Source organism: Platalea leucorodia (assembly GCF_965183815.1).
Source record: "Platalea leucorodia genome assembly, chromosome: 21".
Taxonomy (NCBI): domain Eukaryota; kingdom Metazoa; phylum Chordata; class Aves; order Pelecaniformes; family Threskiornithidae; genus Platalea; species Platalea leucorodia.
In genome coordinates this window covers 678,586-693,141 of record NC_138843.1, presented here as the reverse complement: position 1 = coordinate 693,141, position 14,556 = coordinate 678,586, and the positions used below count along the sequence as shown (strand labels likewise).

Below are 14,556 nucleotides of genomic sequence, written 5' to 3'. Positions count from 1 at the left end.
AGAATGCAAATATTGTCAAGTTCAAAACTTCTATGTGCTACAAAACTACCTGGGTACCTCTCATAATAGAGGTACCCAGATTTTACCCCATTTTTCTCCAACAGTTGATTAAATGTCTTCAGCTGTCTGACTGCTTTTTCTGTAACTGGCACATCCCTGCTGCTTGGGTATGAATCAAGCTCCACACCTCAGCTGGGCAGATTCCTGTCAAATTCATCTCATCTCGAAGACTCACGTTCTGTTGTTCTTTGTCTGGAGAGCTGGGTCTCTCATTCCCCAGCTCAAAGCCCCAAAGTGTGCAGCCATAGTTAAGGGCAAATTAAATGTGGCATCGAGGAGAGTGAGATGTTTGCTGTGCAGGTGCGGGCTCAGATTTTCTCCTGAGTCTGGTGGTGTCATTGCAGCATGACACACACTGAGGTTCCTGTGCCTCACAGCTCTGAGGTCCTGAACCTCCAGTGGTTTGGTGGGAGTGGTTATTGCAGTGAAAAGAGGAGAGAAACCAGGCCTGCTTACAGCACAGGAAATCTGTATAAATAGATGATTATTATAAAACTCCTCCTCTGCTCTCTGCCCTGCATTAGGCTTGGACAGACTATGAAATTTTGCCAATGTCTCACCTGGAATCCCAGTCAAAACTAGTATGTTTGGAAATCCGCATGGGAGAAAAAGTGAGTGGAGTTAGTGTTTTCATACTCGTTTGAAGACAAGCCTCAAAGTTACAGGTCTTGGAATACCCTTTGTCTGTGTAAAATTGAATACGTTCACCATTTCACCGTCCATCACACTCCCTCCCTTGCCTTCCCCTATCAGCAGCAGTTATCTTGCTGTGAAAGATGGCCAGATGGCTGATGTGGATTGTACAGACTCCGCCTTCGTTCTCGCTTGCAGCGTGGTTGCATTGTGCATGTGTGCCGTGTCTGGGGAAAGGCCCTCTCAAAAAAGATTTCTTCTGGCTTTTTCCCCTGCAATTCTGTAGAGAACAGAAGAGGTTTACTGTCACTTTTTACTGGTAGGAAGAGTCTGTGCTTCTGTGATCTGAAGTTTTCACTCGAAAAGTTTCTGGCTTTGTTTCTGGCTTTCAAAATTAAGGAGAAGACAAGGTTCTCTGCATTCACTTGTACTTGCCCGTGTTTCACTTCCATCATATGAGTATAGAAGCTGGCTGATGGGCATTAAGCCTAGACTGTATGCCTTGTACTTGCAGCTGGTGGACAAGAGTGTGCTATTTCAGGGCTCTTTCAGATCAGCTGGTTTGCTGATGTGCAGATGCCCTCCCCAGTTAAGATTAATTCAATCAGACTGATGTAGTTCAGGGTATGCCAATGAGCAGCAGGTTAACCCTGAGTACCTGTGATGAGGGAGGGAGTGCCTGCACTGTTAGATCTGTTTCTTGCTCTGTGCAGTCAGCAGCAGGGTTTCTGCATTGCCCAGTTCTCACAGGTGAGTAACTCCTATCAGGGCAGGGAGCCTTGGCATGCGTGGGGGAACTGAAAGCACTGGCTCACAGCGATGCAGAGGAGCGTCCTTGCCTCTTAGGTGGCTCTTAGGTGCCTCTTAGGTGGAGAGGTGGCTCTGTTTTTAAGAGCCTGCATCTCTAGATGTCAGATTCCATTTCCCTCCCCTCCTCGGGGCAGAGGTGGTAGTGTGAGAGGTGCCAGATGAGGAAGCAAGAAGCTGTTTTTTCCCCTATGGTTGCTCTTTCTGAGCTGGGGGTTCACTGTTCATCTCTATTGCTTGTGGACCCCCCACTGGCACCAGGGAAGGATGCAATGTTTCTCAGAATGTGAGGTTTTTCCCATCATGGCTTGTGGATGAGAGGTTGTGCAGGGCACAGGAAAGTGCAGCCTGGCAGGCTGAGCCATTTTTGTAACTTGGACGTGACTGGCGCTTCTGTCACACAGGGCAGAACTGTGGCGAGGGACAGACTGAAATTGTTTTTCTGGAGGAACTGTGGTTAACTTGAAAACATAGCGGGACCTGGCAGAGTGGGTTTTTCTTTGTCTCTTTTATTTTTGTCAAGGAAACCCTAAGCACCTGATGGAAATGTTGTTCTCATTCTCTTACTAGCTCACTTGCCAAATTTCCAGATTAATTTCCTTCAGATGTAATATTTTGAAGCTCTCTTCTAGAAGAGGTTTTTTTGTTTTTGTTTTGTCTTAAGCCACAAAATGTAGGAAGAAAATGTTTGCCGACTGTCAGGCCGTGGCGGGAATGTGTGGTTCTTCTCTTTGCTGTCAACTTCACTAAAAAGACCTGACTGACTCAATGTGTCTTGATGAACACTTGGATGTGACAGAGGGCTCGTCAGGATTTCCCTGACTGGCACTTGCCTGAGTCCAGCCACAGAGGGATGCAGAGGGATGGAGGGTGGAGCAGGGAGGGACAAAACCGGAGCCTGCCTGAAACTGTGCTCTGCTCTGAAGAGCTGAGCTGCTGCATCCACCTTCTCCCCAAATCCTGCCCCTCCAGCCTCCGTGGCTCAATGCTTCTGCTGCTGCCACATTTGCCCATGTTTCCTATTAGAGGAGGATAAAGCTGTCATTCTGATCAACAGCAAAATCAACAAAATACAGAGGGAGAATAGACGAGTCTGGCAGGAGCTGAAATTGCTGCTTCTTGGCAAGTTGCACTGGGGGAAAGATGCTGGTTTTCTGTTGAATGACAGCCAGGCAGAGGCAGGATGGAGGAGAATCGAGAGGGACCACGGGGTAGCAGATGCGATAGAGGGAGGAAGTCCCCCAAAGCACCAGCTGGAAGTATGTGGGGGGAGCATGTGTGCCTGACTGCATGCGAGGAGAGCCACTGGCTGACTAATGCCAGAAATGCTGCTCTGGATGCTGAGGTGGTTCTCCCAGCTTCACCATTGTGCAGCCTTGAGCAAGTCCATGTCTCTATTGCCTTTAGCCGTGTTTCTTTAGCATCTTCAGAGTGAGGACTGATTCTACCGTATGCACATACAGCACCTTGCACGGGAGGATCATTGTCACCAGGGCCTTTGGCCACTACTGTAATACACAGCACTGAAACATCTCCAATTTTATGGGTCACCAATGAGCTAATGCCTACATCCTTCACTCTTGTTTTCCAGTACAACCAGGCACAAAAATCTCTTGAATCTTTGGGTGTGATTTCTTTTCTGACACACCAAAATTGGGGTTGACTCTGTGGGGTTTGTGCCTCAGTAACACAGTGGTTGGATGTTATCACAAGCTACAGGGGCTTGTGGGAAGAGAAGGGTGGTGATATGGTTAAAGCACGGGGACAGGAGTAGTACTCCCAGTTCCGTTTCCTTTATTGCTACAGATTGACTTTACCCTTTTATGGACTGGCAGAGATCTGAGATGAAATCCTGTATTGCAGTAGTGCCTAACAGCCTAGGCACAAGACCTTACTGTGCAAGGTGCTGTTGTCATCTTGCTTACAGTTAGGGTGAGCGTTCTGGCTGTCCACGTGTCTGTGGCTTGAACCACGACGAAAGCCTTTGTTTCTAAGCCAGCTGGCGCAGCTGACTTGTGTCCAAGCTTCTTGGGGATATTGCCTTCTGGAATAGACTGGTTGTATTCATGTGGCACAGCGATAGGTCTAGATCTCTTCTGCACCCTGTGTTACCCATGGTCAGAAAACACACAGGGCTTTGACTTTGGTAATATTTTTTTTCTTCTGTTGAAAACTGCAAGAAAGAACGAAACGATGGTGTCACAGCCCTATAGGATGCTGTATTTATACTGTGACATCCAGTGGCATGAGTGTATGTCTGCTTTAGGAGATAGTGTAAAGATGCACATGAAGGGGAGCAATTGAAGGCATGAAGCTTGCTGGACAACTCCAAAACTAGCAACAGGCAGAGAAAGTCAAGTTTGGTGCTATCTGCCTCCACACTGTCTATCTGTGAATGCACTTGCCTCTTTGCTGGAGGAAATTAGTTGTCTGACTCTAGAAGAGAACTGGAAGTGAGCTAGCATGTACACTGTGGAGGATGAGGGGAATGTGTCTTGAGAGTGAGCCAAACATATGATGTAGACATGTGGCACAGCCCTGCGGGTCGAAGGGACAGTCTGCTCCCTTGTACTGTGGCTCCCTGTGGTTTTTTGTCCAGTCTGGAGTGGAGAGCCGAGGGCTCTCACATTCCCACTCTTCAGGATGTGCTGCAGAGCCAAATGCCTACAGCTGGCAACAAGGAATACCACTTCTCAGTGCAGAATGGGACGTTAAGGTGAAGCTCCTGTAAAGCAGTCACCCTTTGAGTGTGGCGAGTGCATGGGATTCCCCTTCTCCCAAACAAGTGTCCTGTACCCTGCCTCTTCCTTCTCTATCATACCTCTTGTCCTTGGGCTGTCTCTCTTGGCTGCCTCTCTCTTCCCCAGTGGGAAATAAGGCAGCACCTACCGTAGTATCCTCTGCTTCTGCTTGGGCTGGGCAGGTGCTGTGGTTATCAGGAAGCAGAGCGTTTGCACCTCTGTTCCTTCTTTTGTTTGAAATGCTGCCTGCATCTTGAACTTCAGGTAGTTGAATTCCAGCTGGCTCTGGTGCTCTTCCTGTCCTCTGCCCAAGAGGTGGCTTGGTAAGGCTTCTGCTCACTTGCTCTTGGCAGGCTAAGAGTGCATTTGGGATCACATTTAGTAACTCACTTGATATCTGGTCACCTGTGGAGATGCAGCAGCATAGTCCTGACGGGGCTCTGAGTCCATGATCCCTGTCAAAGCTGGGGTCCCAGGCACTGCCTACCCAAAGGGTAAAACATTGTGCCCCTGCCTCTGGCTGACCCTCCATCCTGGCAGGATCATGGATGTGGTTGGGCAGAAGTCAGAGCAGAGGAAATGGATCTGCTGCTACCAGAGTGTGATTGCTCTCATCTGTCTGGCCTGCCTCAGTGAATGTGACTGCTGCCTGGAAGCCAACAGCAAGGAGGTGAGAAGCTCGCAGGCTGTGCCAGGAGGTGCTGGTGACGGAGCTTGTAGGGTGCTCCAGGCAGGTAGGTGAGCGTCAGTGAGGAGTGTGGGCCGTCTCTACCATCACTGCTCTGCAGCAGGGCTGTGGAGTTTGGCAGAGTGCTCTTGGAGGTTGGCGAGCCGGACGTCCGCCCGAGAGGGACAGCTGTCTCTGCGTGCGCCCCCTTTGCTGCAGAATGGGGTGGTGGAGAGCCTGGCCCTCCTTGGGGCTGCCCTGGCTCTGGAGCACACCGATGATCCTCTTTCTGAGCAAAACAAACCTTCTGGAGGACACGGTTGCTGCCTGAGGCACAGCCTCGTACTTTACCTCCTTCCACGGTAACACACTCCTCCAGGCAGCTGCATGGCTGGAGCAGCCAAATGCATGTGTCATCAACGTGAGCTGCTGCTCCCCTGGGTGTCTGACAACCTGAACGAGCTGGAGGCAGCAGAAGGCTTGCCACAGGCCCATGACACAGCTTGTCTCGCAGAGCACTCGGGCACTGCAGGGGCTGGAGCCTCGGCGATGTTCTTCACTTTGCTGTGCTCTGCAGGTAGGCTGTCCTGTGATGAGATGGGCTAATTCTGCCCCCATGCAACACCAGCGGGCACATGCTTCAAGCGCTTCCATAGCGAGGAACCCCTTGTGCTCAGTGCCGCCTCCCCTGCGTAGTTCTTTTTTCCTGCCTGCTCACGCCGCAGCATATGGAGGGAAGATGATCTCCTGCCAGATGACTGATCACCATCTTTTTCACTTTTGCCTGAGCACTCCACACTGGGGAGAGGAGGCCAAGAGGCTTTCCCTGCCCTGAAAACCAGGCTTGACACCTATTCTGGGGGTTTAGGTGGCACAGAAAATGGAGGCCACTGGTTAGGGTAGAAACTTCCAACTTGGGATTCAGCTGTTTGAGTGGTGACTTTCTTCTGAGCTTTTCAGGACTGGAGCCAGCGGCTGAGACAAATGACAATCATAGAAGGAAAAAGGCTCTCAAATGCAGATGCAATTTATTGGTTTTATGTATTTTACAACACTGGAGCTACAGCAAGAGGGGAGAGAGGAGGCAGCAGGTTTCAGAGGTAGGGGACAGCAGCAGCAGCGAAGCAGGAGCTGAAAATGTCCTCCTTAGAGCTGGGGCAACCCTCTAACCCCAGAGCTTGAACAAAGGAGACCCAGGCATCTGGTGTCACAAATGCAAGGGGCAGGGAGGAGGCTGCTCTTTGGATCCCCCTGATCTAATTGTACTGCCTTCCGCAAAGGGTGGCAGACATCGCAACAGCTACTGTCACCTCACTCAGGGCTGTCCTGCTGCTTCCTTTCTAGAGCTGTAGCCACAAGCAGCTTGACAAAGGGGTAAATCAGAGCAGCAAAGTGTGGGAACATGCACTGTGTCAACCGGCGCTCCCTAGCTTGCACAGGGAACAAACACAGTTGAGGTGCAATCTCTGTGCCAAGCCCCCCACTGCCATAATTTGTCTTTGCCAGAGAGAAGTCGTTGCCGTATCCATGAGGATCAGTGGAAGATGTTTCCCAGGGAGAAAGGAAGAAAAAGCAGGTGAGCATGGGGCCCTGAAGTGTGAGTTTCCCAGGGCAGCAGCTGGGAGCAGAGTAGGGTCACGCTGACTTCATGACACTGTTGACCCAGGGAAGGTAAGGAGCAATGTGCGTGTAGAAACCGGGCCAATTGTTATGCCTATAGGAGAAGATGCCATAGGCTTTGTTGTTGCAGACGAGTGGATCCCCAGCATCGCCCTGTAAAATGGGGGAGGAGAGAGATCAGTGTTGATTTATGTGGGGTCCCCAGGAAAAGGGTGCATTTGCAAAGAACAGGGAGGATGCAAATATCAGGACAGAGCTTCCCCAGGAGAAGCTGGGACTTGCAATGCATGTGGATAGCTCTGGGTCCAAAAGGGATCGTTGGCAGTTTTGTCCGGGACCCAGCACAACTACAGCTGGGCAAACGCTGAAGCTTAAAGTATCACTTCATTTTTGCCCTTCTGCTGGCTGCAGAGCACTACAAAATGCACTCAGACCAGCTATGAGATTTAGGGCAAACTCCTCTTTGGCCAAGCTGTTGTTGTCTTGTGCTGTTGCAGACTCCTAGGTCCTCTGCTGTAGGAAGACAAGGATCCCTTTGTCCCTTCTGCTTGGCCCAGGGCTGAGCACAAACGTGATGCCTGCAGTCAGCAGGAATGCTGCTGACCCTCTGAGGGTCTGATCCTTGGAGATCAAGACCCAGGGCACCTCTTGTGCCAGGACAGCAAGAGAGAGGGATGCTGGTGAGGAAGCATGAAGTGATGGCAGGGGGGAGGAAGAGAGTGAGGGGAGAACAAGAAGCAATTTTATACAGTACCTTTTCAGTGAAATTTTTTAACCCAGATCAGGTTTGTGCCCAGCACCTGACTGAAACCTCCCCCACAGCCTTCTACTCCCTAAGTCAGAGACTGACCTTTTCAGGTACCCCAGCAGATCCACTGTGGCCACATATCAAGTTGTCAGCCAGTCCAGGGTAGTAGCTGAGGCAGTCCCTTTGTTTGATGATGGTGACGGTGGTTTCACGTAACGTGGCACTGGGTGTTTTGCAGCCCCAGCCAGCTATGCTGCATGTAGTCCCACCAGGGACTTTTGATTTTTCAAAGGAAATGGTCCTAACATAGCTGTTGCTGGTGGCATTGCCTTTCAGCTGGGCAAGGGGACAGAAAATACAGAAATAAGTGCTTGGTCTGTAAATGCTCTGTGACAAAGGCTGTCCCCTCCTGCTCCGGGGTTACAGCTCAGCCCTGCACATTGGGCAGATGGGACCATGCAGGTGCTCCAGGCAGGTAGTTACCTTCAGCAAGAGGATGTCATTTCCCTTCTTAGGACTCATGAAGCCTGGGTGGCAGTGATACTCTTGGACTTCAAATATTTGCCAGCTTTCCTCTCTCCTCTGGATTGTGTGGGCTCCAAGGATGACAGTCAGAGGTTTGTGTCTGGTAAATCAAGCACAGTGTATGTCATTAGCTTTCTCCTGTCGTCCCTGGTAACACTGAGGCGCATCTCCCAGGGGCATGGCCAGGAGAGACCAGCTGGGCTTTAAAGAAGAATGGTGGGAGCAAGAAGCTCTGCCAGTGAATCTACCCAGCCAAGAGCTCTGCAAGAGTTACTTTACCTCTGGATGTTGAGCTGAGTGGATTTGGTCCAATGCTGCTGCTGCTCTGTACTAAGATATGTGGACTGTTGAACCAGGCTTTGTAGGCCCATGGAAGTCCACGGCACCGAGGGGGGATTTCTAAATCAGGAACCTGCTCTGGGCCAATGTACCTTTACTGGCCTCTACATCATCTGCAGAAGGGGCTGCCTTAGGAAAATCGGGAGGGACCCTGGGTACGAGTGGTAGTCCGTCTCAATCTAGCAGGTGGGACTTGGGCATCCGGGCTCCTGGCTTCTGCTGATCCTCATTTCTGCATCTCAGATGTGGGGACTGGCCCTGAGCCTGAGTTACCGGCAGCACAGGGCAGAGCTGTCAGCCCTGAGGAGTGTAGTAGCTACACCCAGAGTCACATGCATCTAGAAAAGCCCTCTTGCCTCTCCATGCCCCAGTTTCTCCAGCTGGAGGGATGGAAGAGAGCTGGGCAAGCACCTTGCTCGTAAGATATTATTAATTCTGATAACAGTCTTGGAGGTCTTTGGTGGCAGAAAGGGCAAAGTCTGACACCAACAATCCCTGCTATGCCAGCAGGTCAGTGACAGCAAAGGAAGAAGCTGGTCTGACTTCTCATTGCTGATGTTCGGGAAGAATAAAATGAGTCGGGGGGATAAAAAAAATAAAGGTAGGTATCTGAACATGGGCTGGGGAGGGACATAGGGAAGGATGGCCGAAAGGAGAGTTGCAGACGGACCCTTGCTGTTTTGGTGCTAGCCCCCACAGCCTTGCTCTGTCCCAGCAGCGCAGCCTGCACTCCCTGCTAGGGAGAGTTTGGCCACAGCTGTGAAGGAAACGATTCAAACTGTTAAACCTCCATCTAGGAGATGTTATCCAGATCGTGGCAGTGTGACAATCTTGTCGCACCAGGTGCTGTACAAACATAGCAAAAACTTACACAAAGCACTGAGCTGCTGTCATCACCCAGTTTGGGGCCACTAAGAAGCCTCCGCAGAATTGGTTGTTCTTTCCTTGCAGATAGGCCATGTAGGGTGTGGGGTGGTTCTTGGCTTCACCTCCTCCCTCCATCTGATTCCAGGAATAATCTGCAATGACCAGGACTGAGGTTGAGGGGATCAGAGGACACAGGGCACAGCACGCGCTGTCTGGAACTCTTCCTTCCCCAGCCCTCTCCCCGCCTCCGGGCCGCTCTACTTACTGGCTTTGGCTGGGGGACATGTCACCAGCAGGAGAGAGAGCAGGAGTTTCTGCAGGTGCTTCATCACAGCGTTCTCAGCTTCAGTGGATCCCTTGGAGGTGAGGCTGCAGCTGGGGTCTCTTCCTGCTCCCAGCAAGGTTTTATAGCCTGAGACTAGACTCCAGGAAAACCACAGAAGTCAGACTCATCTGATTAACCTATCCGCAAATTGCACGCCTCAGCAATCTGAGAGGGGAATTCAGTCAGCCTTAGCCTTGGGCATCAACCCACCTTCATCTTGGGCCTGATCTGGGGTATTTCACGTCCTTCTAAACCCAGAGCCAATTTTAACCCATTGCCTTTGAGCTGGAAGCTATAGGGGGCATACCCACCCTCATCACTTTGCCTGCCAGTGGGCTCTTCCCTTGCAGCTCGTGTTTGTTTTTGTGCATTTGTAAACTCCCTTGATTTTTATTGTGAGCCTTGCAAGAACAAGATTTCTTTCACTCGATGTACCAGTTCCAAAGACTGTGCAGTGGCAGCTGAGGACCTTCCTCCTCTTTCTTAGTAGGTGTGGTCCTGGCTAAAAGAGCAAAACTCATGTGGGTGCATTTATAACACGACACTGGTCATAACTATGTGAGGGCAAGAAGTTGTGATGGTAGCTTCATGAGCATGGCCCACAGCAGTGTGACTGCTGCTGTTTCCATGAGGTCTCTCTTCTGCACCAGCTGCTGACTTAGGGTTTCGTTTTGTACAGCAAAAGACACCATTTTAAGTGTTTCTTTCCAGATGTAATTGTTCACCGTTAAATTGGGGAGTTCCCTGTCTCTTACCAGCCAATGTGAGAGAAGACAGAAGGACAATTCCTTGACCCTCGGGCAGGGGCTCACTTTCCTTCTGAAGTGTTGAGGGCGGATGGAGACAACAGGTGCAGGTTTGGGATTCTGCCCCTTCACTAGCTAGAGGTAACCCAATGACGCATCTCCCTGAAGCTGGTCTGTGTCCAAGTGCATCACAGCCAGCGCTGCCCCCACCTTGGCAGGCAGTGATTTTTAAATGCCAAACAAGTTCCAGGTGCCTCTTTGTGGTGCATGGTGGGCATCTGTCTTCCCTGGACCAGGCCCTGTGGCAGCTGCACCTCCTCCTCCTCCAGCTCGTGGTGAGAGGGACTGTGCTGGAGGAAGGGCTGGTGGCAAATCACTGAACACACTCCCCCAGCCCCTGGCCCCCAGGATGTCCCCTTGCCTTCCCACTGGCACCAGTGCATGGCTCCAGCGAAAGGCGGAAGATGAGCATGTCTGTACACTCACCCCAGCAGCGGTTACTTCTTTGGCTGTGACGAAATGGGGCTGATACATCCTTGCTGCCCTCACTGACTGCCGGTAAATTTGCTTTCCTATGTGCCCCCAGTGTCGCAGCGCAAAACCAATTTTTAAGCTAAAAGCTGCCATTCTCGTGCAAAGACTGCAGCAGCTGGAGCTTCAAGGAAAACCCTGACGTGATAAAGATTTGTACTACACAGATAAGCAGTTGCAGCCTTTACACTTGCAGATTTCCTAGCTGATAGCAGTTGTTAGCAGAAGCCCAAACCATGGACCCTTCTCGGTTTCCCCAGTGTGGCATGGGTGCTGAAGGCAAAGGTGATGTCATTTCCCTTCATTCCAGGCAAGAACAGGGAGAACATAAGAGCAGACATCCAGGGCCGGACTGCAGGCCATCTCCTCCCTCTGACAGAGGTGGCTACTGGGAGCCTAGGAAAAACTATGAGAACAGGGCAAGCATCCCATTCCCTTGAATTGCACACAGTTTCTGCATGTTTAAAATTCCCCGCTGGGTTTCCCCACAGCAAACCAGTCTGGTCTCCTCTTGAACTTGCACAGACATCTGTCGTCATGCACCTCATGCATCATGTCGTTCTGCAGCTCAGTTATTTACCAATGCACTGACTCTGCCCCTTGTCATCTCCTCCAGGAAAGTGTCTAGCACTCTCCTATCTGTATATGAGAGACACCATCAGAAACTAGCTGGAATGAAGGAGACTAGGGCTCAGAGTTTAGGCAGGTTGGTTTACACCCAGTGCAGGCCATGGAAGGAGGGGCTGGTGCAAGGTATTCAGACTCCAGTGCAGGGACTGTCTGAAAACGGTGCTAGAGCATCCTTTGTGGGGAGGAGAAGCTCACCTCTGAGCATCATCTGGCTGAGGGGAGAGTCATAAGCCATTTTGGTTTTGTGCTACTACTAGAATAGTCTCTGCTTGTGTTGTACTGCTAGGGCTGGTCTTGCCTTCCTGAGAGGGACAGAAACATGCCAACAAGCTCCAAGGCAGACAGCTCCCAGCTAGGACTCACCCTTGCCCTCTCCAGGGAAAGAGTCAGGCTCTCCTGTGATAATTGGCATGGGAGGAAAGGAGGAAGTGGCATGCGGTCAGGCACTTTTGTGAACCCAGGTCCTTTATCAATCCTTTCAGTACAATCCTTTCAGAGACTGTGTCCATTTCTCTACCTACAACACCATATTGCTGTTCAGGAGATGGAGGACTGTTGCTGCTGGAGAATGGCAGAGGCAAAGACTGAAAGCACTGGTGTGCAACAGCTGGGACTTTGAGTATGTCTCCTTTCTGGGATCCTAAAGCCCCATCCCTGGGATCTCAGCCACCACCTGCCCTACACCCAAGGAGGAACAGAAACAGCACAGTCCACAGAAAGTCCAGCTCCCTTCACCTGCTGGAGCCTCTTACAGCTAAGACAGCTGAAAAGATTAGCCTGGTTTCCCCTGTGACCCAGCCTGCTGTCTTGGCTGCCCTATGTCCTAGGGTGCAACATCACCCAGGCACGAGGTCCCTGCAGAGGAGACAGTCATTACATTGCAGGGAATGGCAGCTTTTGACCCCTGGTACCTGCTGACACACCGCATCCCGGCTGTCAGCTGCTCTCAGGCAGGTGGTGATGTTGGTGAATGGAGTATGTGCACATCACTTTTCCCAGCCTGTTTCTACCTGGGTAGTTTCTCTTCCTGCAATGCACTCATCTTCACGACCCCAGGAACAGCAACTGTAGCTCTTGTCCTCCAAGTCTGCCAGCAATTCAGTGGATGCAGAGCTACAACTGCCTCTATCCCAATCGGCTGACCTCTCACTTTGACCAGCTAGACCCTCCCTCCCTTCTCCCTGGGGCAAGGCACGAGAAAGGAGAAGACATATGCTGGGAAATGCAACTCTGAGTTTACTGTGGGTGTTTTAAGTGCAGCAAGGTTCAAGCAGGTATGGGGTCATCTCTGAAGGAAACAGGCTTCCCTTGTAGCACAGCCGCTTTCTGGTGCTATCTGGGACAACCCCTGCTTCTGCCAGGGTGATTTAACATGGCCCTGAACTGGCTGCCTGAGATGGGCAGAGAATGGGACAGCCAGCAGCCTCAGAACAGAAAGAAGAGGACCCTTGCGTGCACTGATCAGGTCACTCACATTCCCAAGGACAGTGGAGGGAGTCAAGCCTTCAGCAACCGCAGGAAGGAAACCAGTGCCATCTCCAGGGCTGCACCAACGCCGGACTGAGTGCCACTGCTGCTACTTCTTCAGGGTTTTTTTGATCCAGGGCAGGTAGTTGGAGATGCGGGTGTAGACCCCAGGCGGGGTGTTGTACCCGAAGGAAACGATGCCTTGTGCCACCTTATTGCATACCAGGGGCCCACCAGAATCACCCTGAGGACAGATGAGAGGCTGGCTTTAGAGGCCTCTTCCCTGTGGAAAGAGGTTTCACCTTGGTCCCTCCCTGCCCAGGCACTGCCAGCCAGCCTATGGCTCTGCTCCGGATCTGTGTCTCTGCTCCTGCCCCACATGCCCACTGTGCTGGAGGAGCTGTCCAGACCAGGTTAGCTGGGGCCCTGCCCCTGGGACTGTGCATGGATGGTGGTGTCAGGGCATCCAGAGAGCTAGTCCACATGGAAGCTACAAATCAAATGCTTGTCATCTCTCCTGGAAACCAGCTAAGTCTGTGCCAGCAGAAACCCCTGCTACCAGAGAACCTGCCTGCCCCATGGCCAAGCCCCCAGCCCATCAGCAGCCCATACCTGGCTGGAATCCCTGAGCTCGTGGAAGCTGCCAGCACAGACCATGCCGGTGTTGAGATGTGGATAGAAGCGGATGCATTTCCTGCGGCTGTAGATGGAGACTTTGGTTTCAAAGAGCTTGTTGGTTGCTTGGTCATCATCGATCAGGCCCCACCCAGCTATGCTGCACTTGGTACCCGTGGGGAGGTCGCTGACAGTCTTGGGCAGTGGAATGGTCTTGACGTAATCATTGAGGGTGGCCTTTGCTGTCAGCTGGGAGAAAGCAAGGTTTTTGGAGAAGGCTATGAGCAGAACAGCTGAAGGACACTTTGTGTGAGAGGTAGGGGAGGTCTAGCAGGACATACAGCACTGCAAGCTCTGGTAAGCTGCTGCGAATAAGGCATGCGGCTCCAAGCCCTGCCCACAGTTCCCTCCCAGGTCCCTCCCATTCCTGCCTGCCTCCAGCACTCATGGGCAGAAGCAGCTGATGGTTGGCAGAAGGAGCTAACAGCAAAAATGTGCTCTGCCCAGACCCTGCTGGACCCACAGCCCCACTCTACGCTCTGACCCACTGCCTGCTGCAGGATTGCCTTGCCTTGAGCAGCATGATGTCGTTAGACACGGTGTTGGGGTCATATTCAGGGTGCTGGTGGTATCTGAGAACTCCCCGGATCTGCTGGGTCGTTTCTGGTTTGTGGATGTTGTGAGCCCCCAGGATGACTGTGGCATTCCTGGCCATGGCAGCAGAGGGGAGAAGGTGGAAAACAGGTTGAGTCTCACCCACATCCCTCCCCTTTTCCAGGCAGGTGGAGAGAGCTGCTCAGCACAGGAGGAAGAGGAACGTACTCCAAAATTACTCCAGTGATGGACCTCACAGGTTAGGGGAGGAAGAAGGGGATAAAGGCCCTGTATGAAGTACTCACCCCATGCAGTGCGCGGCTGTCATCACCCAGTCAGGGGCCACCAGGAAGCCTCCGCAGGCTAACATCCCTGCCTTCAGGTATGCCATGTAAGGGTGGGAATGCGGCTGAGCCTCATGGCCCCCCACAATCTGACCCTGTAGAGCACCTGCAAGACACCCCACCGCAGGATGAGCTGGTGGCTGCTGAGGTCAGAGCCCAGACCAGCAGTCTCACTTGCAGCAGCTTGAAGCACCCCAGCTTACTGGCATTGGCCCGTGGGCAGGAAAGCAGGACGAGCAGGGCCAGCAGTAGCTGGGGCTGGCGCATCTCTTCCCGCAGCCGGACACTCCTTCCAAG

At 51.9% G+C, this 14,556-nt stretch overlaps 2 protein-coding genes across 3 annotated transcripts; both read right to left on the bottom strand.

The window, feature by feature from the left end:
• Positions 1–5,989: 5,989 nt before the first annotated feature.
• Positions 5,990–9,460, bottom strand: LOC309599485 (granzyme G-like; the record flags this gene model as incomplete). The annotated part of the gene is given in 6 exon segments (XM_082330984.1): positions 5,990–6,681; positions 7,379–7,612; positions 7,760–7,901; positions 9,012–9,159; positions 9,273–9,438; positions 9,440–9,460. Coding segments are annotated over 6 exon segments (849 nt in total). The 3' UTR covers positions 5,990–6,543.
• Positions 9,378–14,556, bottom strand: LOC309599486 (duodenase-1-like). Of its 2 annotated transcripts, XR_014230275.1 has the most exons (6): positions 14,463–14,556; positions 14,221–14,365; positions 13,893–14,028; positions 13,319–13,570; positions 12,714–12,950; positions 9,378–9,425 (listed from the first exon to the last, which is right to left on the bottom strand). XR_014230275.1 is itself a non-coding variant. In XM_082330985.1 (5 exons), the coding sequence occupies exons 1-5, from the start codon at positions 14,524–14,526 to the stop codon at positions 12,816–12,818; spliced, it is 732 nt and encodes a 243-aa protein (XP_082187111.1). In that variant the 5' UTR covers positions 14,527–14,556; the 3' UTR covers positions 12,477–12,815. The 2 variants fall into 2 exon arrangements, 1 of the variants encoding a protein (XP_082187111.1); XM_082330985.1 differs by lacking the exon at positions 9,378–9,425 and having other exon boundaries at positions 12,477–12,950.

Bases quoted from the DNA above. Each gene is read 5' to 3' on its own strand.
- LOC309599486 (XM_082330985.1), bottom strand. From the start codon at position 14,526: ATGCGCCAGCCCCAGCTACTGCTGGCCCTGCTCGTCCTGCTTTCCTGC. The intron at 14,029-14,220 runs GTGAGTACTTCA...TGCCATGGCCAG, and splicing joins ACAGCCGCGCACTGCATGGG to GAATGCCACAGTCATCCTGG. The intron at 13,571-13,892 runs GCAAGGCAATCC...GCTTTCTCCCAG, and splicing joins ACGACATCATGCTGCTCAAG to CTGACAGCAAAGGCCACCCT.